The sequence below is a fragment of the Salvelinus sp. IW2-2015 genome, linkage group LG22 (genome assembly GCF_002910315.2).
Source record: "Salvelinus sp. IW2-2015 linkage group LG22, ASM291031v2, whole genome shotgun sequence".
In the NCBI taxonomy this organism is placed as follows: Eukaryota; Metazoa; Chordata; class Actinopteri; order Salmoniformes; family Salmonidae; genus Salvelinus; species Salvelinus sp. IW2-2015.
In genome coordinates this window covers 13,265,184-13,287,126 of record NC_036862.1, presented here as the reverse complement: position 1 = coordinate 13,287,126, position 21,943 = coordinate 13,265,184, and the positions used below count along the sequence as shown (strand labels likewise).

Here is a 21,943-nt window from a genome sequence, read left to right as displayed (position 1 = left end):
TTCCTGGCTCAGAGATTGTCTGAGCAGTGTCTTAATAACATCATCCTAAAACCTACTCTGAGCTGGGAGTTTTTTTTGTGTTAAAACACGTTTTAACAGGATTCCTAGGACCTTTACTGAGACGCTTTGCGGATACGGCCCCAGCAACCCTACTCTAAGACATGTTGTGAATATGGACCCAGGACCCCAGTTACATGTATCGAATCAAATAATTACAAAAGGTTAAGCACTACTGTGTCTTTTGTGATTCTACAGAAAACATATAAGCATATCAGAATAAAAAAGGGATATTAGTGTTCTTTTGTTTTACTTGATGTGTTTATTCTGTTAGACAGTGTTTCTGTAGCAGGTGATAGATGACATGAGTAACGCTCTGGACACAGGTAGCTAAAACCCATTTGGTGGTCATAAACAATGAGGTTCAATGAGATACAGAAAATAAATAGGATGGATGAAACGATCCACACGATCAAACCATTACAACAACAACCGAAGTCTAGTTACGGCCTGGCTGTATGTCCTAGGAGCTTAGATAAGCAGACTGAAGGTGAAAATCAACCTGTGCAGATGTAAATAGCTGGAAAGTAGAAAAGTATCCTAGTATTGTTTAAGACAGGCCCTTCTGCAACAGCAGTCTGAAGTAGATCTACTGCAGTAGTATTAATGTCCGATTATTGAACCACTAGGTTAGTCTGTTAGTTAGTCAGCCTGATCTACTATATGTGGATGGTTGCACCTCTACTCCCGCTCAGCAATGGCCACCAGGTGGGTGTCGATCTCTGTCTCAGAGAGTGTCCTGTGAGGGGGAAGACGAGAAGATGAGAGTGGATGTTAGAAACAGGCTTGGGGAGAGAGAAAGAGAGAAGGATAGATGAATTGCATATTGATCGCTGTTGTTCCCTCGTCTAAAACCTTGATCATTACCATATGAGCATATGGAAAAACACAGTGATGACGAAATGCAGTTACTGTGATAGTATAGTACCTGAACTTGGGGCTTTCCTTAGTCACCACACCCACTTCAATTTCACTGGGCTTGAAGTCCATGGACAGAATTGAAGAGAGACAGGAGATGGCCAACTATAGGAGAGGGAAAACAACAGAGAGAGAGAGAGACTGAATACTGTACAGACTTTTACTTTTCACCAGATGTTTCCATGAGTATCCAGGTGCATCCATCCGCCTACCTCCACAGTCATCTCATATGACAGCTCCGGCCTCTTCTTCAGTTTCTTCTCCAGGTAGCTGTTAGCCTCTGTCTGCTTGACCCCTACGCTAGTGGCCCTGAAGCCACAGAAGTAGCCTGCCGGGTCACACTTATACAGCATGGGACCCAGCTGGGGGTCTATGGCCACAAAGATCATACCTGGAGATATGGGGAGGAGACGGTTATGTGTCTGTGTCCTCTGTGTGGGAGTTAGGACACACCTACTGCACTTACTGTTTTTTCCAATCACTTTGGTGCCATTTTCACAACTCTAAGCACAAAAATCTAAACAGATCATCAAAATGGCTCATGTTTCAAAACTCTAAGCACATTTTCAGTTAACTGAGTGCAGCAAACAAATTCACATTGTTTTGTTCACTGCACCAAATCACTCTTTCAATTTGGATACATAGTCGATCTACTGAACAAAAATATAAACGCAACATGTAAAGTGTTGGTCCCATGTTTCATGAGCTGAAATAAAAGATCCCTGAAATGTTCCATATGCACAAAAAGCTTATTTCTCTAAAAGTTTGTGGACACTTTTGTTTACATCCCTGTTAGTGAGCATTTCTCCTTTGCCAAGATAATCCATCCACCTGACAGATGTGGCACATCAAGAAGCTAATTAAACAGTAGGATCATTACATAGGTGCACCTTGTGCTGGGGGCAATAAAAGGCCACTCTAAAATGTGAAGTTTTGTCACACTATACGATGCCACAGATGTCTCAAGTTTTGAGGGAGTGTGCAATTGACATGCTGAAATCCATAGATTAGGGCCAAATGCATTTATTTAAATTGACTGATTTCCTTATATGAACTGTAACTCAGTAAAATAGTAGAAATTGTTGCATGTTGCGTTTATATTTTTGTTTAGTATAAGTATATGCGTTTTAAAATGCAATATTCACTTTACTTTTGATATGATTTTCTTGTCATTTGTTAATAATACAATTACCTACTACTTAATAAAACTGCTCAAAACGGATAACTACTGAACTAAAATGATGTAGTGCCTAGTTAATGTATATAGTTTGATAACCGCTGAACACTGTAGAATTCTATTTTTTTTTTGTATAAATGTATCAATTTGAAATAAGGTAAAACCATATCATATATGGATGTGGCTGTAAATACTACATCATCATTCTCCATCAGCCAGTGTGCCTTAATAGAACAAAGTGGAAAGATTCACTCTATGTTCTACCATTTGGAATTCTAGTGTAATGAATCAATGGAGAGGAAGAGGAAAGAGAGACAGGGTGACAGGACCACTCACAGCATCCCAGAGGTCTCATCTCAGCGTTCTGTGTGTAGACCTGGGAGATGTCCGCCATTCTCCGACACAACATGTCTGCTGTGATGTCATAGCCAAACTTGTACTTCCATTCGGCGGCCTCCACTCGTGCCCTGTGGACCTGGGATCGACTGTCCGCTGAGGGGGAGAGGAAGAGAGGGTTAAAGGATGTGTGTGTGTGTGCGGGTGTGATGTGAGATGTCGTCTGTGCCATTATACACACCATTGTGTCCTGTCATCACACATCCAATGCGTGGGGTAAGCGGGTACATGTTGGTCAGAGTGGCAGAATCCAGCAGCTTGTCCTGTGTTATAATGACAGGGTCACATATATACATACATATAGTAGATGACACCTCATTGTTGTTAGGAATATTTGGTTGGTTCCACATATCAGCTTTCCATGGATAAGCTTTAACAAAACCATGGCGTGTATCCTGTCAGCAGAAACGCTCGAGACACCACTCTGTCATGCTTCACTGTTCATGACTGACTCTTTCTCTCAAGCCAGATATCCATGGAGATGTAGCTAAGGACCGAAGCTGAATATCTTACCGGCACTTTCTTCTGTGTGACCACGACAGCACAGTCTGTCCCCCGCACGCCCAGTGACGTCAACCCACCCTGCGCGATGGCTTTGAAGGCATACTCTGAGGGGCAACACATGAGAACATGAGATTATACTTCCTAAATATAGGATAACTTTTAAAAGCTGCATGGGGTAAACAGGGGACTTTGAATACTATAGTTCTAAAGGTGCTCTTGGGAAAGTCTCAAACATTGGTAGATTTCTTTATTGACGAACATATTATACCACAGACAAGAAAAGCACATTTAAAACATTCGTTTTCCCCCCCGATATATTCTCTGTGAAATACACAATCACTATATGTTTATAATCACAACATACTACACTTTTGGCCTATGGAGGTGCTCATCATCGGATACAACTACAGTGCAACATATCCACAGCGCGAATATCTTACATTTTAGATGCTACAGAACGATACCTATACAGAGGCTAGACTAGCCTAGGTCATCCGCTGCATGAAGCAAAACCGGAGGAATTAAGCAAAATATCTCACCGACTTGATAGAGGCGGCCCTCAGGTGAAAAAATCGTGATGTGTCGGTCAAATCCAGCATTCGAACCACGGGACATTGCTTTGCTTCAAATGATGGTCACCAGAAGTGAACTTTCGGCGAGATACCTGTTACCTTTTCTGCAGTAGCCCAATAACCTTATAGGACTATATTCACCGTTTTTTTTATTCTGTTGCAGTAAAAAAGAAGATCACTCTACAATAGAGAGCAGACGACGATAAAGACCTTTGTGGAGCTTCCCGGAGTTTTACTTTCTCTTTCTTTTTTCAATGAATCATGAGAAGTTTGGCACATGTGTGTTGTGAGCAACATTAGCGTGAGCAACAATAGTGGACTCGGTGGGTTGCCTTCAAAATAAAAGTCCCGAATTGAAACTAAAGCAAACGGATAACAATTGAAGAATCATGCCACAATTGGACTAAATTGCTAAACAAGGTTGGAATGTTGCTATACAAATTCAACAAAAGTTAATAATGAGTTAATTTGACCCAAATTTTACATTTGGTTGAAATTGCACTGTGGATATATTAGACTTCAGAATTGCATTGGGGGCATACTTCCATTCCAATGTACAGCCTAACCTACGGATCTTACGTCCATGAAATGGGGCATCAGCCTACTCAGTGACACTCACAGAACAGCTATGCTAGTCAATATGATGCAAAACGCAGAATCATAAGATGCACAATGCATCATACCGGCTGTATTTCTGAAATTTGAAAGTGATATATCTTAAAAACTTGATTGCTGACATGGAAAACAGTTTGGGACTATATCAACAATAGACCAATGAAACAAATATCAAAATATAGTTTTTTGGTGGATTTTCCTTTAAATTCATTCAATAAGAGCTATGCTGCTAATATTTGTGTACACTCTACATAGTTGTGTTCTGTGAGTGTCACTTAATAGGCTGTCACCCCATTTCATGGACCCAAGATCCTTAGGAAAGGCTGTAGATTGCAATGTAAGTATGCCCCCGATGCAATTCTGAAGTGTAATACATCCACATTGCGGTTTCAACAGATTTCAACAAATTAACTAATTATTATATTTTGTTGAATTTCTATAACAACATTTCAACTTTGTTTAGCATTATCTAGTCCAGTTGTGGCATGATTGTCTTTTATTTTGAAGGCGAACCACCGATTGTACTATTGTTGCTCACGGTAATGTTGTTAACAGCACACTGGTAAGGCTGGTTATAATTTGATCGCAATAAGGAAGTTGTCTGTGGAAGGATATAGGCCTACTTGCAAAATAAATCATAAGAAAACATGTATCTTATTAAAAAAATTATGGTAGGGCCCCCTACAGCAATGGTTCCCAAACTTTTTCACTCAGGTCCCTCTTCCAGCATTGAGGAACACCCCCCCCCTTGTGCGCGCTTGTTCGCCAGGTCTATTTCTATGGGAAAAAAGCACTGTTCATGACACAAACTGTTCACACCCCTCTTGTTGATGGAAATAATCTTTTGCAAGTTTAAAGCTTATTTCTTGCCATTTTACATGTTTTGAGAGAACATTTTGAAGTTTTAAGGCAAATCTTCTTGCAATTCTATATATTTTGCCATGTGTAATGTGTATTCATGTGACTCAAACATTACAGCAAAATATATGGGCTAAAAAACGTTAGCTGACACGGGCTAGCTGATCTGGGAATTACTTACTAATTACTTAATAAATAGCTCTAAGATCTGCGATGACTGACATGACAAGAGGAAAACTGATGGTGCACAACCTAATTTAGAAATTGCACCTTGTGTATTCTACTATTACAACTTTCAAGAGTAAATTGAAGGCTGACCTCTCTCTCTCTCTCTCTCTCTCTCTCTCTCTCTCTCTCTCTCTCTCTCTCTCTCTCTCTCACGCCCCGAAGTCATCAGTATTGCCTACCCTTTGCGCAACCAGCCAAGGCATTGCTCCTCTGCCCAAATGTCTAGGCGCAGGGTAGGTTTCTGTCTGAGTGATAAGAAACGGAGACAAATTAATCTGGTTGCTTTTGCTGAGCTTTGTGCGTAAGTTTAAACTTTGAATTTATGATATTGCAAACATAATACTACTGTAGGCTAAAATGGAGCTTCTCCTGCAGCCTTACTCATATGCGTTCTCCTCGGTGTAACTGTCATAAATTGTCACCTAACATTTTCACTCAACATTGAATCCCCGCTGGTCAGGAGCCACAGTGTTGAGGTGGTTGAGGTAAGTCAATTTCCATTACATTGCATTATGTTCTCAGGTTTGTGATGGAAGATGTGCGAATAGTGTCATTATAAGGTTGTAAAAATACCATCTGTAGGCATGTGAGTAATACATTGGTAATTGCTTTATAGTGTAGCTGGGTAACAAGTTATGCCAATTGAACAATTTCTGGTTTTGTTTGTATGTTAATTTGTGTCACATAGACACACACATTCACACATAAAATAAAGTGTATTGGTTTGTCTAAGTTCCTTCTGTCATTCCTTTGTTTGTCTAAGTTCCTTCTGTCATTCCTTTTGCACTTTTATTACTCCAACTATGTCTCCAATTCCCATCATCGTCTCTCTCACCCTACCCCCCTTCTCTCTCACCCCCCCCCCTCTCTCTCTCTCTCTCTCTCTCTCTCTCTCTCTCACTCTCTCTCACTCTCACTCTCACTCTCACTCTCTCTCTCTCTCTCTCTCTCTCTCTCTCTCTCTCTCTCTCTCTCTCTCTCTCTCTCTCTCTCTCTCTCTCTCTCTCTCTCTCTCTCTCTCTCTCTCTCTCCTCTCTCTCTCTCTCTCTCTCTCTCTCTCTCTCTCTCTCTCACACCCTACCCCCCCCTCTCTCTCTCTCTCTTCTCTCTCTCGCTCTCTCTCCTCTCTCTCTCACCCCTCTCGCTCTGCTCTCACTCTTTCGCTCTCGCTCTCACTACTCTCACTCCTCCCTCTCCCTCTCACTCTCTCCCTCTCTCTCTTCTCTCTCTCTCTCTTCTCTCTCTCTCTCTCTCTCTCTCTCTCTCTTCTCTCTCTCTCTCTCTCTCTCTCTCTCTCTCTCTCTCTCTCTCTCTCTCTCTCTCTCTCTCTCTCTCTCACCCTACCCCCTCTCTCTCTCTCTCTCTCTCTCTTCTCTCTCACCCTACCCCCCTTTCTCTCACCCTACCCCCCCACCTTTCTCTCTTCTCTCTCTCTCTCTCTTCTCTCTCTCTCTCTCTCTCTCTCTCTCTCTCTCTCTCTTCTCACCCTACCCCCCCTGTCTCTCTCTCTCTCTCTCTCTCTCTCTCTCTCGCTCTCTCTCTCACCTACCCCCTTTCTCCACCCTACCCCCCACCTCTCTCTCTCTCGTCTCTCTCTCTCTCTCTCTCTCTCTCCTCTCTCTCTCCTCTCTCACCCTACCCCCCTGTCTCTCTCTCTCTCTCTCTCTCTCTCTCTCTCGCTCTCTAACACACTCACTTACTCCTCCTTCCTCTCCCTGTCTGTCTCTGTCTCTGTCTTGTCAGGTTTCAGATGTCTGACATGCCAGTCGTTTCTGTCACTGCCACCTGCAGTTCACCTGCTTGGAGGTCCTCTCAAACAGAGGGGAACAATAGCTTTTGCCTCACAAGTGCATGTCATAGTATTACATTTGAATGTCTACACATCAAGTTGTGCCTGAGGCAGAGGATATTTCATTCACACTTCCTTTTCTCTTCGGATACAGATAGATCTCAGTCAGCCATTGGAGTCTCAAGGACCTTTTGCGGTCATTGTACACAAGCTCTCTGATGTCATTGTCAAGGCCGAGTATGACAGCCAATCGCAACAGCTCCTTGACAACTTCCAGGTATGGTAAAATGGCACATTTAATTAGATACAACAGTGATAACAACATCATATTTTATCATACTAAAGTATATGTTTTTGTTTTAGGGTTATGTGTCCACCCATCCCCATACTGTTGTCCTGGACCCCCTTCCAGCAATGAGCCAGCTACTGGATCGCTTTGCCTCCTATCGGATTATGAGCCAGCTCCAGAACTCCCTGAGAGGTACAGTACAGTGGCCTCACTGTCCTTCCTCTAGACATCTACCAAGCCAAGCGCTCTCTCTCCTTATGCTCTTCCTGATCCCGCCCCCATGTAGACTGGCGAATCAGCAGCCCTCCCTACCTGGAGATCAGCACCAGTGACCTGTCAGTCATCCAGCAGGACGTGGAGAGCAAGGGCCTCAGCTTCCCTCTGAGTCAGTGAGGGACTGTCTACAACCAAACACATAAACATACACCTAATTCATCTTATTGTATACAGAGGCTTCACACCAGGCAATGGTGATTCAGTTTTTGGTTTCAACTCCTTTTATCTAATTCATAAGACATTTACGGCCGATTCCCCGGATACAGATTCAGCCTAGTCTTGGAATAAGAAACATGTTCAATGAAGATTGTCCATTGAAAGTGATTTTTAGTCTAGGACTAGGCTTAACCTGTGACTGGGAAACTGTCCCATAAGATCGCGTGTTGTATTGTGTCTCCTCACACCTCACTATTCCTCTTCCTCTTAGTCTGTAAAACCAGGGTGGCTCATGGATCCTGTTCCCATGACGTAAGAGACTGCCTGTCTTTCTATTGAGTCTTTTTGCATATTTTCCCATACATTCCATATATTAAAAAAAACAGTTCTGCCTTTTTGTGTGGCTCAGTGTGTTGCTGCTTTGTTGACACTGTGATCTCTCTCTATAGACATGTATTGGTGTTTAGTGGCCCATGGCTCTCCCTCTAGTTCTTCAGACTTTAGTGTCCCTGTTCTCTCTCCATACCATAGATGTCTCTGATCTTCAGTATGGCTGGTCTGTCAGAGGCCCACCCTCCCTGTGTGCTGCAGAGCTTCGTCAACCACGGTGCCGTGCTGCACAAGGTGTTTGTGGTGGGAGAGGACCACTTCACTGTGGAGAGGCCCTCGCTGAAGAACTTCCCCCCTGGACCCTATGGTTAGTGTGGACACACCCTCACCTCTTTCTCCCTCTTCTTCTCCCTCTCTCGATCTTTCTCATTCTCATGCTTATACTGTTTTTAATCATCTGTTGCAATAAAACTTCTTCCTAATGTCTATGGTGTGTTTTGTGACTCCAGAGAGGAAGACAATCTTCTTCAACAGCCATGAGGTGTCCAAGCCAGAGTCCTGCTCCCACCTCACTGCAGTTAGTACGACCTCCACTCTGACAATCAACTCTGTTCAATTTGATTCACTGGCACTGATTCCTGTACAATTGAATTCCATCTCCTTTACCCTGTTCTACTTGACCCACTGTGTGCAACAGGTCTTGTACTGTCCAGGGCCCGTAGTCATAATGTGTCTCAAAGTAGTAGTGCTGAGAAAAGATCTTTCATTACATTTTTTTAGATCATAACGAATAAGATCACATAGACAGGGGGACCTGATCCTAGATCAGCACTCCTACTCTGATACACTTTGTGAATAGGGACCCTGAACAGATGAACTCATCATCTGTCCTGTGGTGTTGTGTCTCAGCTGGATGAGGAGGTGTCGAGGTTGCCTCCCCCCAGTGGTGAGGCCATGGTGGCCCTAGTAAGAGAGCTGAGGGCAGAGCTGGGCATGGCTCTGTTCGGGGTGGACGTCATCGTCAACATCAACACACACACCCTCACTATCATCGACATTAACATCTTCCCAGGTCACTGGGCCATCCTTCATTTCCATTTGTCATTAACAGACACTCTTATCCAGAACGACTTACAGTCATCAAAGTCACTTTATTCTGCTATATTTGCTTCCATGTTACACTTTCACTCTTACTCAATTTCATGTTCTCTTTCTAGCTCTCTCCCTCATCAACCATATCTTTCCGTCCCTCTCTTCCAGGCTATGAGGGAGTGCCTCAGTTCTTCTCCTCCCTCCTCAGTCACATTGAGTCAGTATTGGACCACCAGGAACTGAAAGTCCCCCAGGCAACATGTCCTCCTGCTCCCTCTGCCCCCCAGGCTGACCTCTGAACTCTGACCTGGGTTCACCGTTGACCCTTGACCCTGACCTGGCTCATCTTCTCTGATACATACAGAAAGCCCCTGGAAGTAGGAGACCTAATTGACGACGGTTGCCTTTAAATCAATCTCATAATATGGGTCTGAGTCACCTCTCCTTGCAGACACATACAGTACCAGTCAAAAGTTTGGACACACCTACTCATTCAAGGGTTTTTCTTTCTTTTTTAGTGAAGACATCAAAACTATGAAATAACACAAGGAATCATGTAGTAATCAAAAAAGTGTTTAACAAATCAAAATATATTTGAGATTTGAGATTCTTTAAAGTAGCCACCCTTTGCCTTGATGACAGCTTTGCACGCTCTTGGCATTCTCTCAACCAGCTTCATGTGGTAGTCACCTGGAATGCATTTCAATTAACATTGCCTTGTCAAAAGTACATTTGTGGAATTTCTTTCCATCTTAATGCGTTTGAGCCAATCAGTTGTGTTGTGACAAGGTAGGGGTGGTATACAGAAGATAGCCCTATTTGGTAAAAGACCAAGTCCATATTATGGCAAGAACAGCTCAAATAAGCAAAGAGAAAATGACAGTCCATCATTACTTTAAGACATGACGGTCAGTCAATACGGACATTTTCAAGAACTTTGAAAGTTTCTTCAAGTGCAGTCGCAAAAACCATCAAGCGCTGTGATGAAACTGGCTCTCAACAGGACCGCCACAGAAAAGTAAGACCCAGAGTTACCTCTGCTGCAGAGGATAAGTTCATCAGAGTTACCAGCCTCAGAAATTGCAGCCCAAATAAATTCTTCACAGAGTTCAAGTAACAGACACATCTCAACATCAACTGTTCAGAGGACACTGCGTGAATCAGGCTTTCATGGTCGATTTGCTGCAAAGAAACCAATTCTAAAGGACACCAATAAGAAGAAGAGACTTGCTTGGGCCAAGAAACACGAGCAATGGACATTAGACTGCTGTAAATCTGTCTTTTGGTCTGGTGAGTCCAAATTTGAGATTTTTGGTTCTAACCGCTGTGTCTTTGTGAGACGCAGAGTAGGTGAACGGATGATCTCCGCATGTGTGGTTCCCGCCGTGAAGCATGGAGAAGGAGGTGTGATGGTGCTTTACTGGTGACAGTGTCAGTGATTTATTTAGAATTCAAGGCACACTTAACCAGCATGACTACCACACCATTCTGCAGCGATACACCATCCCATCTGGTTTACGCTTAGTGGGACTATCATTTATTTTTCAACAAGACAATGACCCAACACACACCTCCAGGCTGTGTAAGGGCTATTTGACCAAATAGGGGATTGATGGAGTGCTGCATCAGATGACCTGGCCTCCACAATCATTCGACCTTAACCCATTTGAGATGTTTTGGGATGATTGAAGGAAAAGCAGCCAACAATTGCTCATTATATGTGGTAACTCATTCATGACTGTTGGAAAAGCATTCCAGGTGAAGCTGGTTGAGAGAATGCCAAGAGTGTGCAAAGCTGTCATCAAGGCAAAGGGTGGCTACTTTGAAGAATCTAAAATATAACACTTTTTTGGTTACTACATGATTCCATGTGTTATTTCATAGTTTTGATGTCTTCACTATTATTATACAATGTAGAAAATAGTAAGAATAAAGAAAAACCCTTGAATGAGTAGGTGTGTCCAAACTTTTGACTGGCACCGTAGGTGTCAGAATTTTGTATGAATAGATAAGAGCTGTGATCAGTCAATGAAGACAACCAACCACTACTCTTATAGAAGTAACAATGATTGAAAAATATCATACACTGTGATTTTATTGATTGACATTTAGCATTTAAGACACAGCAGGCACAGATGCAGGACTCTGATTGGGCCAGTACAATTACAAATTTTGACCTCCACTAATTTGTCCTTTACATCCCACTTACAATCCACAACTCTTTTCTGATGAGATACATTTGGTAAATATATTTCTAAATGTTGAAATGGTATACATTCTTGAGTAAATCTCACAACATGTAGTGAGTAGCCTGTTTGATTCCTTACATGGTGTTGATGTGTTTTATATGCGTCCCAACAGTTACCAGTGTTACATAATTAAGCAATAAGGCCAGAGGGGGTGTGGTATATGGCCATTATACCACGGCTAAGGGCTGTTCTTTTGCATGACGCAACCCAAAGTGCCTGGATACAGCCCTTAGTATATTGGCCATACACCACAAACCCCCGAGGTGCCTTATTGCTATTATAAACTGGTTACCAACGTAATTTGAGCAGTAAAAATAAACGTTTTGTCATACCTGTGGTATACAGTCTGATATACCACAGCTGTCAGCCAATCAGCATTCAGGGCTCGAACCACCCAGTTTATAATTGTAAATCAATGTTCGATAGAAAAGGAGTGTTTACATTTAAAAGTCAATTCATGATGCATTTTAATTACATAATAAAGTACATTTACAGAAAATCATCATCATATATTTGGCTTAAATATGTACATTTTAAAAACTTTATAGGTTTGAATAAGTTGTCTTAATATTCCTCTTCTTCTTCTATTGCAGTTATTGTTATTCCTCCACATGTTATTAACCATGCAACTTATATTGATTTAACATGTGGGGGCACTGTTTCCTAATATTTCTTATTCAAACATGGCTGCGTAACAGTGGAGATCCCAAACTATGCAAAAGGATGACGGTGAACATCAATATCTTACCAACTTAAAAAAARGTTTTATAACTGTCATTGTTTATTAGGACCACATACTAGAGATGTCTTAGTGATGTCACTCCCCTCTCTAGACTTCCTTGGCTGGTTAAGATAGGAGTGCAAAGTTGGGAGAAGAGCTGGGGTGCCACTCAGGCCATAGAAATATAATTACTGGAACGGACATTCCCATTCATTCTATTTCTATGACTCTTGACCACCTTGGTGACTCGAACTGCAAAAATAAAAAACTAAACTTCAGGATTAATCATGCTCATCTTATTATTGAACATTATGTTATGACACACTGTACATCAATACAAAAGAGGTTTCCGTGGTCACACGCCATCTCTTTCTGAGGGAAGATCTCAATTGTCCTCATCTCCTTCTCAAATCCCATGGGATGAGAAAGACAGACACTCTCCCCTCTGACCTTCTCCTCCAATGGGTTTTGAGAAGGAAGTGAGGAGAGAGTACGCGAGGAGTATACAATGGAGATTGTCCCTGAGTGTCACCCCAGTACTTAATTAACAGTCTGATATTAACAGTGCATTAGCCAGATAGCACAATCCTCACATTTTGTTGATATACACATGGAAATCAATCACAGAAATCAATATGTCAATATTATAAATAACAGTGTAAGTTAATTGTAATAACAGTAATAACAGTGTAAGTTAATTGCTTACATTAACAGTCTCAATGACCATAACAAATCTCACACATAGATTTTTAATTATTGCACAAAATATATATATACGAGACATACCGTAAAGGAGATGTCTTTCCCACTTAAAGACCTTGTATCATGAGATGTAGACTAACGATAGCTTTACATGAGCAAGGTTGTACATCTTGCCTACTAAACAATCTTTGATAATGGCAGCACACAGAAAGACACATCTAAAGAGCTTGTAATCTCTGAATGCAGGGATGGGGAGAAGTGTACTTGTATGTTTGTACTAAAATGCAACTACTTACAGAAGTACATCCCATCAAAAGCATTATGATTATACCATGTTACTAAGTGTGTGTGTGTGTGTAATTTAGAACTTAACGACTCCTGTGAAGCTCCCGAAGCTCTGCAGCCACTTTTCGCAGCTCTGCCTCAATCTCCAGAAGCTCCTGTAGGCACACAGAACAGGTCAGACAGTGTGTTAGGTGCACACACACACACACACAGAGACATAGTCAATTAACAATTACAATATCAACTTTACAGGCTCAGTTGTGCTAAAACCTGTTGACTCTCGCCCACTTACCGCTCCTTCATCCTCCTCAACATCCTCCTTTTTGTCCTCATCCTCCTCTTCCCAATCCTCATTGTTTTCAACCTCATCTGCCTCATCTGCTTCTTCATCATCGTCGTCATCATCGTCCCTGTTCCTCTCCTTTTCAAACTGACGGGTTGACTCATCACTCGCTTTCTCCATCACTCTCTTCTGCTGAGGCTCCTTAACCTCCTTCTCACTCTCTCTTTCTTTTACCTTCTCCAATTCCTTGTGAATCTCTCCCTCCTTCTGGCTCTCTTTGTCCACTTTCGCCTCATCCCCGGCATTCCCTCTCTTCCTCTCCTCCTCTTCTCGCTCCTCCTCCTCTTGCACACGTTTCATCTTTTTGAGGAGCTCCGCTAGTTCCTCCTGTTTTTCCTCCCTCTCTTTCTCCTTCTCCACATTCTTCATGCTGTCCTGTTCCTCCAGCAGCTCCTTGAGCTCCCGCTCCACCTTCTCTTTCTCCACCAGCAGCTCCACCTCGTTGTTGTTCCTCTCCTTGCTGCGTTTCCTCTCTTCAATCTCAAGAATTTTTAGCCGCTCTCTCTCTCCCTTTTTCTGCTCCTCCTCCTCATCCTTCTTCCTCTCCTCCTCTGCTTCTGACCCACTCTGGAGCTCTTTCTCCTTCACCGACTCGTACCTTTTCTTCTTCAGCTCCTTGAGCAGCTCCTCAAGCTCCCTGTCCTCTTTTTCCTCCTCTCCTATCTTCCTTAGCTCCTTTGAGAAGAGCTCCTCCAGCTCTTTCGCGTTCTCTTCCTCATCCCCCGTTTTCTCCTCCAGTCTGGGCTCTTCTCTCATCTCCTCATTCGTTATGTCCTTCATCTCCACCTTCTCCTCCTCTACCCCTTCTGCCTTCATCTCTTTCTCTCTCAGTTCTTCTTTCTCAGTCTCCTTCTGGTCATCATTCTGCTCCTCCTCCTCCCTCCTCTCTCTGTCCCTCTCTCCCTCAGCCTGGTTCTCCTCATTTCGCTCTTTCTCCCTCCCATAGTCTCTCTCTCTTTCCCTCTCTGTAAGAGTGGAAGTGGTTAGTTACTGTACAATTTAAAGCATATTACAGCAAGTTCAACAAAACATGTTTAGGAAGATTTTTATCTTGATTTCCATGTGATTTCCATGTATAATTACCTGACTCTGAAACCAACATAGCATAGCAAAGATATTGCAACAATTAGACTGTTTCTCTCAATTAGTCAGTACGTTTTGATATTCCATATTACTGTGATGATGACACCATTGGCAGGGCTACTTCCAGAGATGGAAGTAGCCCAGAAGGGCTGGTCCATTTGAAGCCCAATGGGCCTTTCTAATTTCGGGGTTTTGCGGCAAATTATAATTCAAAGAAAATAAATGACAGGTGTGTTAGAAATACCCAGACTAATTTCTGATCCCAGTCTGTCCCTGGGTACTTCAGTAGTAAAGTATTAGCTAATAACTGTAGTCAGACTGACCCTCCTGGGCCAGCTCCTGCAGCTCCCTCAGGAGACCCTGGTGCCTGTGGACAGCATCATCTGCACAACAGAACACAACACTGGTTGCTCAACACTGACCATGCCCATCTTATCAGACTAGACATAATCATACCTATCTGCCTCAGTGACAGGTGTTGCTGAAATAATGAACAGCATTATAGTYAAATGTAGCAAGATGAAATAAAGGGTATTCTTCACGTACAGTAATCAGTGTCATGATTCCATTGTCATGATAAACTAAATCTCAATGTTGACGCATTACAATTACATAGTGAATAAGTGCACTGTGTGGTCTAGTGCATTTGTGCAGCTGAAGGAGATTATGTCAGATAAGAGATAAGATAGGAGTTGTCACCAGTTTTCTGTTTGTCACAGCCAGGATGTGGCACACCGCCGTTACTATTCAGGGAGTCCTGGATACAGTCAGCAACCTGAGGGCACACACACACACACACACACACACACACACACACACACACACACACACACACACACACACACACAATTAGCAATTACGGTGTCAATATCAATTACACACAATATGTTAGCAGTGTTATAATACACTCAAAATAAACATCATAGAGATAACACAAATGCTTTGTCTCTGACCTTTCCAACCTGTAGAGAGGAGGATAGAGGCAGGCATCCCACTAGAGAGAGAGAGTGAGAGTAGAGAGAGAGAGAGAGAGAGAGAGATACAAATGTAGTCTTTCCAAATAATTGTATATTGTGTCTGCTGAATGTTAGTTTTTTTCTCTTGCTTTGTTTGCTCTTTTACATATTGTGTCTATCTCTGATAAGCTACCCAGGAAAGGGCTGACAACAGCCCATATTAATATATGTAGCCTTAGAAATAAGGTTCATGAGGCCTCCCAAGGGGCGCAGCGGTCTAAGGCACTGCATCGCAGTGCTTGAGGCGTCACTACAGATCCGGGTTAAATTCTGTGTCTCAGCTAGCCGCGACTGGGAAACCTATGAGGCGGCGCACAATTGGACCAGCGTTGTCTGGGTTAGGGGAGGGTTTGGCCGGCCGGGATGTCCTTGTCTCATCGTGCTCTGTGGCGGGCCGTGCGCATGCCCACTGACACGGTTGCCAACTGTTCTGCCTGCGGTTATGGAACCCCTACCTGTCCCAGACCTGCTGTTTTCAACTCTTAATGATCGGCTATGAAAAGCCAACTGACATTTATTCCTGATTATTATTTGACCATGCTTGTCATTTATGAACATTTTGAACATCTTGGCCATGTTCTGTTATAATCTCCACCCGGCACAGCCAGAAGAGGACTGGCCACCGCTCATAGCCTGGTTCCTCTCTAGGTTTCTTCCCCCCTAGGTTTTGGCCTTTCCTAGGAGTTTTTCCTAGCCACCGTGCTTCTAACCTGCATTGCTGTGCTGTTTGGGGTTTTAGGCTGGGTTCTGTACAGCACTTCGAGATATTAGCTGATGTACGAAGGGCTATATAATAAACTTGATTTGATTTGATTTGTACGATGTTTCCTCCGCACTTGGTGCGGCTGGCTTCCGTGTTAAGTGAGCAGTGTGTCAAGAAGCAGTGCGGCTTGGCAGGGTTGTGTTTCGGAGGATGCATGGCTCTCGACCTTCGCCTCTCCCGCGTCATACAGGGTTGCAGCGATGGGACAAGACTATAACTACCAGTTGGGGAGAAAATGGGGTAAAAAGTTATAAAAAATGTATAATTAAAAATAATAGGTTCATGAAATCAATAACTTGCTAACATCAGTAACATCATACATTAGCATTTCTGAGACTCAATAAAATAATTCCTTTGATGAAACGGCAGTAGCAAGATAAAGATATACATCTATAGAAGAGACAGGAATGCTTATGGGGGAGGTGTTGCTGTATATATTCGATCCATATCCCTGCAATGCTTAGAGAAGATCTCATGTCAAATGTTATTTAAGTGTTGTGGTTACAGGTTCACCTTCATCTAAAGCTCATTATTTTGGGGTGTTGCTATAGCCACCAAGGTGCTAACAGTCAGTATCTAAATAATGTGTGTGAAATGCTTGATAGTGTATGTGATGTAAACGAGAGGTCTACTTTCTTGGGGACTGAATATTGACTGGTTTTCTCAGGCTGTCCTCTCAAGAGGAAACTTCTCACTGTAACCAGTGCCTGTATCTGGTTCAGGTTATTAATCAACCTCCCAGGGTGTTTACAAACACTACATGAACAAGAGTCATCACATCGTAGCGATCACATTTTTACTAATACTGTAGAACTTTGTTCTAAAGCTGTATCTGTACCCATTGGATAAAGTGATCACAATACAGTGGCTATATCCAGGAAAGCCAAAGTTCCAAAAGCTGGGCCTGAAATACTGTTTAAGAGATCATACAAAAGATTTTGCTGTGACTCTTATGTGGATGATGTTCAAAATATTTGTTGGTCTGATGGGATTAATAAGGAGCATCCAGGTGCTGCACTTGATGAATTTATGAAATTGCTTCTTCCAATTATTGATAAACCTGTTAAGAAACTGACTGTTAGAACTGTTAAGGCTCCATGGATTGATGAGGAATTGAAAAACTGTATGGTTGAAAGAGTTGGGGGAAAAAGGAGTGGATAATAAGTCGGGCTTCACATCTGACTGGCTGAAACCATTTGATGTTGCCAATTATTTTCTTGTAATGATTAGTTAATTGGCAAAGTGGGCCAACTTAGGCAGGAAATGCTAACAGCGAACTGTGAGCCATCGTATTCATTCATGAGTGGCCGAGACAGAGATGCATGTGGACAACAGTGGATGCATCAATTCAAGCTACAAGTGTAGGCCTAATAACAATCACAGAATTTCATTACACTATATGTAGGTGTTTTGTAACAGTCTCTTTCCATTCATCAAACTGCAGGTGCACAGTGCACTGCTGGGGTTTGGATGCTGAATGTGCGCGGGTAGTCTACAGGAGTGCCTTTGTTATTGTTCAACAATCAGATGAAAAAATCATGACTGGTTGATTTTATGCCACATTAAAATGCATAGGCGACGTGTCCATAAGGCTAGCGGAAGCTTTCCCTAAAGTAAATTGAACTAAATAGCCAAAATTATATATCCTTATCAGCAATGCACAATTAAATAAAAATCATTCAAAATAGGCTACTAATCCAGAAAACAGAGGATCATTGGATTGTTTTAAATCACATAGCCCACAGTCCGAAGGTCCTGCAATATGGGCAGTGCGCCCTGCAAATATCAAATAGATGATTGTTGAGTTGCGACTGTCAGTGAAAAGCAGAGAGACCCAGACAGGCATATCGCAATATTGAAAAATACTTTCGCGGAAAAACTGTTTGGAAAGCAAATGGCTACCGCTGTAAAGAGATGAGAATGAAAAGACTCCAATCTGTGTTTTAGTGCCACTTTTGTTCGTTTTTGGAGAAGAATTTCCTCCTCCAGGTTAGATGGACATCATATTGTATTTGTGTCTCCCCTTTTCGTAGGCCGATTATATGGATCAGACAACATCGTTTTCATTGATCTGTTTGTCAGTGTCAGCAGAGTAGGCCCTGTAATTTTTGTAGTATAAAAAAAGGCATGCGCGCACTTGGGTGTCCCGTACCGTAAGAAATTTTATCTTCTTTGACCCCTGGTGGCCCGTAATAAATTGGTCCTGAACATCTCTAAAACAAAGAGCATCGTATTTGGTACAAATCATTCCCTAAATTCTAGACCTGTCACAACTTCCGCCGAAGTCGGTCCCTCTCCTTGTTCGGGCAATGTTCGGCGGTCGAAGTCACTGACCTTCTAGCCATCACTGATCCATTTTTCGTTTTCCATTGGTTTTGTCTTGTCTTCCTTCACACCTGGTTCCTGTCCCATCAATTACATGTTGTGTATTTAACCCTCTGTTTCCCCTCATGTCCTTGTCGGAGATTGTTTGATTTTATGTTATGTGCAAGTTATGTTCTGGTGTGCGGTGGGTTTTGTACCCACTTTTATTATTTTGTATATTTTGGTTTTCGGAGTTTTGTGAGCACTTATTAAACAACTCGAACTTATACCAAGTTCGTTCTCCTGCGCCTGACTTCCCTGCCACCAACACGCACCCATTACAAGACCTCAGCTGAATCTGGTAATAAATGGTGTGGCTTTTGAACAAGTTGAGGAGACTACATTACTTGGTGTTATCTTAGATTGTAAACGATCATGGTAAAAACATATAGATTAAATGGTTGTAAAGATGAGAGATCTGTCCGTAATAAAGAAATGTGCTGCTTTTTTGACACCACACCCACAAAGCAAGTCCTGCAGGCTCTAGTTTTATCTTATCTTGATTATTGTCCAGTCATATGGTCGAGTGCTGCAAAGAAAAACCTTGTTAAGCTGCAGCTGGTCCAGAACAAAGCGGCACGTTTTGCTCTTCATTGTAATGAGGGCTGATATAAATACTATGCATGCCAGTCTCTCTTGGCTAAGAGTTGAGGAAAGACTGACTGCATCACTTCTTGTTTTTATAAGAAACATTCATGTGTTGGAAATTCCAAATTGTTTGCATAGTCAACTTACACACAGCACTGACACACACACTTACCCCACCAGACATGCCACCAGGGTTAGGCCAGTAGGGCCAGCGTTGTTTTTCTGGGTCTAAGGGTGGGAGGAGGAGGCATTGTGCCGCGGAGGTGTTTGCTTTAATTGTTAGTCTTTGAGGAACCTGAAGTTTGCTGTGCTTCATCATGCGCGACTCTAGATGTGTGAGCATTGGAGAGGACGCTCGATCGCACGCGCTATATGGCTTTCTGTATACAATAAAAACTACTAATCATAATCAAATGTGATATTGTCACATGCCCGAATACATGCGACAGGTTAGCACACACGCTTGTCACCTCTGCCTGCGGTTATGGAAACCCCTACCTGTTCCAGGATGACCACATGCTGTTTCAACTCTTAAATCGTATACAGCCGCCGTTAACTTATGAAAATGCCAGTACTTGAAACCTTGTAAAAAAGGGTAAGAGCTCTAGAAGTTAATAAATTTGACGTTTACATATGCAAATATAGTACCACTAAAATTAATAAAATGAGAACATTAAATATTAGAAGACATAACTAATATAAACTTGGCCATTAGATCCTTTGAATACAATGACGTCCATGCTACTCGCCACATACAGGGGGTAATCCCTCCACGGTAACCTAAGTTCAATTGTTGCGGTGGTAACAGGTTAGTCGAGGTAATAGGTAATACATGTACAGTAAGGTAGGGTAAGACATATCCAAGATAATATAACACTGCTCAATAAAATATAAGCAACACTTAAACAACACAAGTGTAACTCCAAGTCAATCACACTTCTGAAATCAAAACGTTCCATTAGGGAGCAACACTGATTTGACATAACAATATTTCACAATTTGCTGTGTGCCAATGAGATAATACAAACAATGTGAAGATTTATAGGCAAATCAGCAAAGCACCCCAAAAAGGAGTGTGATTTCTTTCCCTTTTCCTCCTGCAGGTGGTGACACACTAGACACTTTCTCTTCTCAGTTCCCTATGGGCTTTCCCTGGCTGATTTGTTTGTGTCACTTTTTGTAATGCTTGGCGGGGTGCTCTCACTCTTCTATAAGGTGGTAGCATTGTAAAAAGACGGAGTCCCTAATCTACAGACCACCACAAGTGCTCAGGTAGTGCCAGCTTCATTCCAGGATGGCAACACATAAATGCGAGCTGTGGGCAAGAAAGGTTGCTGTGTCTGTCAGCGTGTGTCCAGAGCATGGAGGCGCTACCATGTCTTCCTTACGAGGCAGACCGGCCAGTACATCAGGAGACGTGGAGGGAGGCCGTAGGAGGGCAACAACCAGCAGCAGGACGCGCTACCGTCTGTCTTTGTGCAAGGAGGAGCAGGAGGCACTGCCAGAGCCGCTGCCCCAAAATGACTCCAGCCAGGCCACAAATGTGCAGGGGTCCTGCCTCAAACGGTCAGCAAACAGACTTCCATTGAGGGTGGTATGAGGGCCCGACGTCCACAGTGTCAGGGGGTTGTGCTTACAGCCCAACACCGTGCAGGACGGGTTGATCATTTGCCAGAGCGAACACAACAATTGGCAAATTCGTCCACTGGCGCCTGTGCTCTTCACAGGATGAAAGCAGGTTCACACTGAGCACATAGCACAGGTGGACAGCACGGACAGAGTCTGGAGACGCCGTGAGAAACGTTCTGCTGCCTGCACATCTGCCAGCATCGTCGGCTTTGGCGGGTGGGCTCAGTCTCGGTGTGGGCGTGCCATTTCTTTGTGGGGCCCGCACAGGCCTCATGTGCTCGCCAGAGGTTTTTAAGACGCTTGACTCTTGGCCCATAGGTACCCGAGATGGAGCATCCTCAGAGCCCTTGTGGGACCATATGCTGACACGATGCACATTGTGGGCCTGCCTTTGGCAGGTCATTTTGCAGGCTTGGCATGCTCCTCCTTGCACAAAGGCGGAGGGTAGTGGTCCTGCTGCCTGGGTTTTTTGCCCTCCTACGGCCTCCTCCCACGTCTCCTGATGTACTTGGCCTGTCTCCTGGTAGCGCCTCCATGGCTCCTGGACACTACGCTGACAGACACAGCCAAACCTTGCTTGCCACAGCTCGCCATTGTATGTGCCATTCCTCGGGATCGAGCTGGCAACTACCTGAGCCACTGTTTGGGTTGTAGACTCCGTCTTCATGCTACCCCACCTAGAGTGAGAGCACCGCTGCACAGCCATTCAAAAGTGACCAAAACATCAGCCAGGAAGCATAGGAATGAGAAGTGGTCTGTGCGTCAACACCTCTGCAGAGATCACTCCTTATGGGGGTGTCTTGCTAATTCTATATTTCCACCTTTCTGTCTATTTTCCATTTGCACACCTTCGTTTGAGTGTTCCAACCTAGTATTTTTTGCAGCAGTGTACTAATACGTTTTTCTGAAATATGTTCTGACCTGGCGGACAGTGAAAAAGTAC

The 21,943-nt window shown here is 43.1% G+C and overlaps 3 protein-coding genes across 3 annotated transcripts in view; 1 reads left to right on the top strand and 2 right to left on the bottom strand.

Moving 5' to 3' along the window:
* Positions 1-308: 308 nt before the first annotated feature.
* On the bottom strand, positions 309-3,887 carry LOC111982545 (proteasome subunit alpha type-6). The gene is made up of 7 exons (XM_024014122.2): positions 3,592-3,887; positions 3,062-3,156; positions 2,730-2,811; positions 2,489-2,644; positions 1,188-1,366; positions 986-1,080; positions 309-796 (listed from the first exon to the last, which is right to left on the bottom strand). Exons 1-7 carry the CDS (start codon positions 3,665-3,667, stop codon positions 739-741), a joined length of 741 nt encoding a protein of 246 aa, XP_023869890.1. The 5' UTR covers positions 3,668-3,887; the 3' UTR covers positions 309-738.
* A 1,656-nt stretch (positions 3,888-5,543) lies between these two features.
* On the top strand, positions 5,544-9,556 carry LOC111949749 (inositol-tetrakisphosphate 1-kinase-like). The gene is made up of 10 exons (XM_070433977.1): positions 5,544-5,626; positions 5,786-5,810; positions 7,269-7,391; positions 7,478-7,595; positions 7,690-7,788; positions 8,107-8,147; positions 8,367-8,532; positions 8,675-8,742; positions 9,075-9,237; positions 9,426-9,556. Exons 1-10 carry the CDS (start codon positions 5,544-5,546, stop codon positions 9,554-9,556), a joined length of 1,017 nt encoding a protein of 338 aa, XP_070290078.1.
* A 3,261-nt stretch (positions 9,557-12,817) lies between these two features.
* Positions 12,818-21,943, bottom strand: part of LOC111982558 (glutamic acid-rich protein-like) — an 11,556-nt gene continuing 2,430 nt past the window's right edge. Inside the window, exons 2-6 of the mRNA XM_024014142.2 lie at positions 15,594-15,634; positions 15,340-15,415; positions 14,964-15,023; positions 13,507-14,522; positions 12,818-13,369 (exon numbers count right to left, since the gene is read on the bottom strand). Of these exons, the coding sequence (XP_023869910.1) occupies positions 13,298-13,369; positions 13,507-14,522; positions 14,964-15,023; positions 15,340-15,415; positions 15,594-15,634 (1,265 nt within the window). The 3' untranslated portion in view covers positions 12,818-13,297. The remainder of the gene's footprint in view (positions 13,370-13,506; positions 14,523-14,963; positions 15,024-15,339; positions 15,416-15,593; positions 15,635-21,943) is intronic.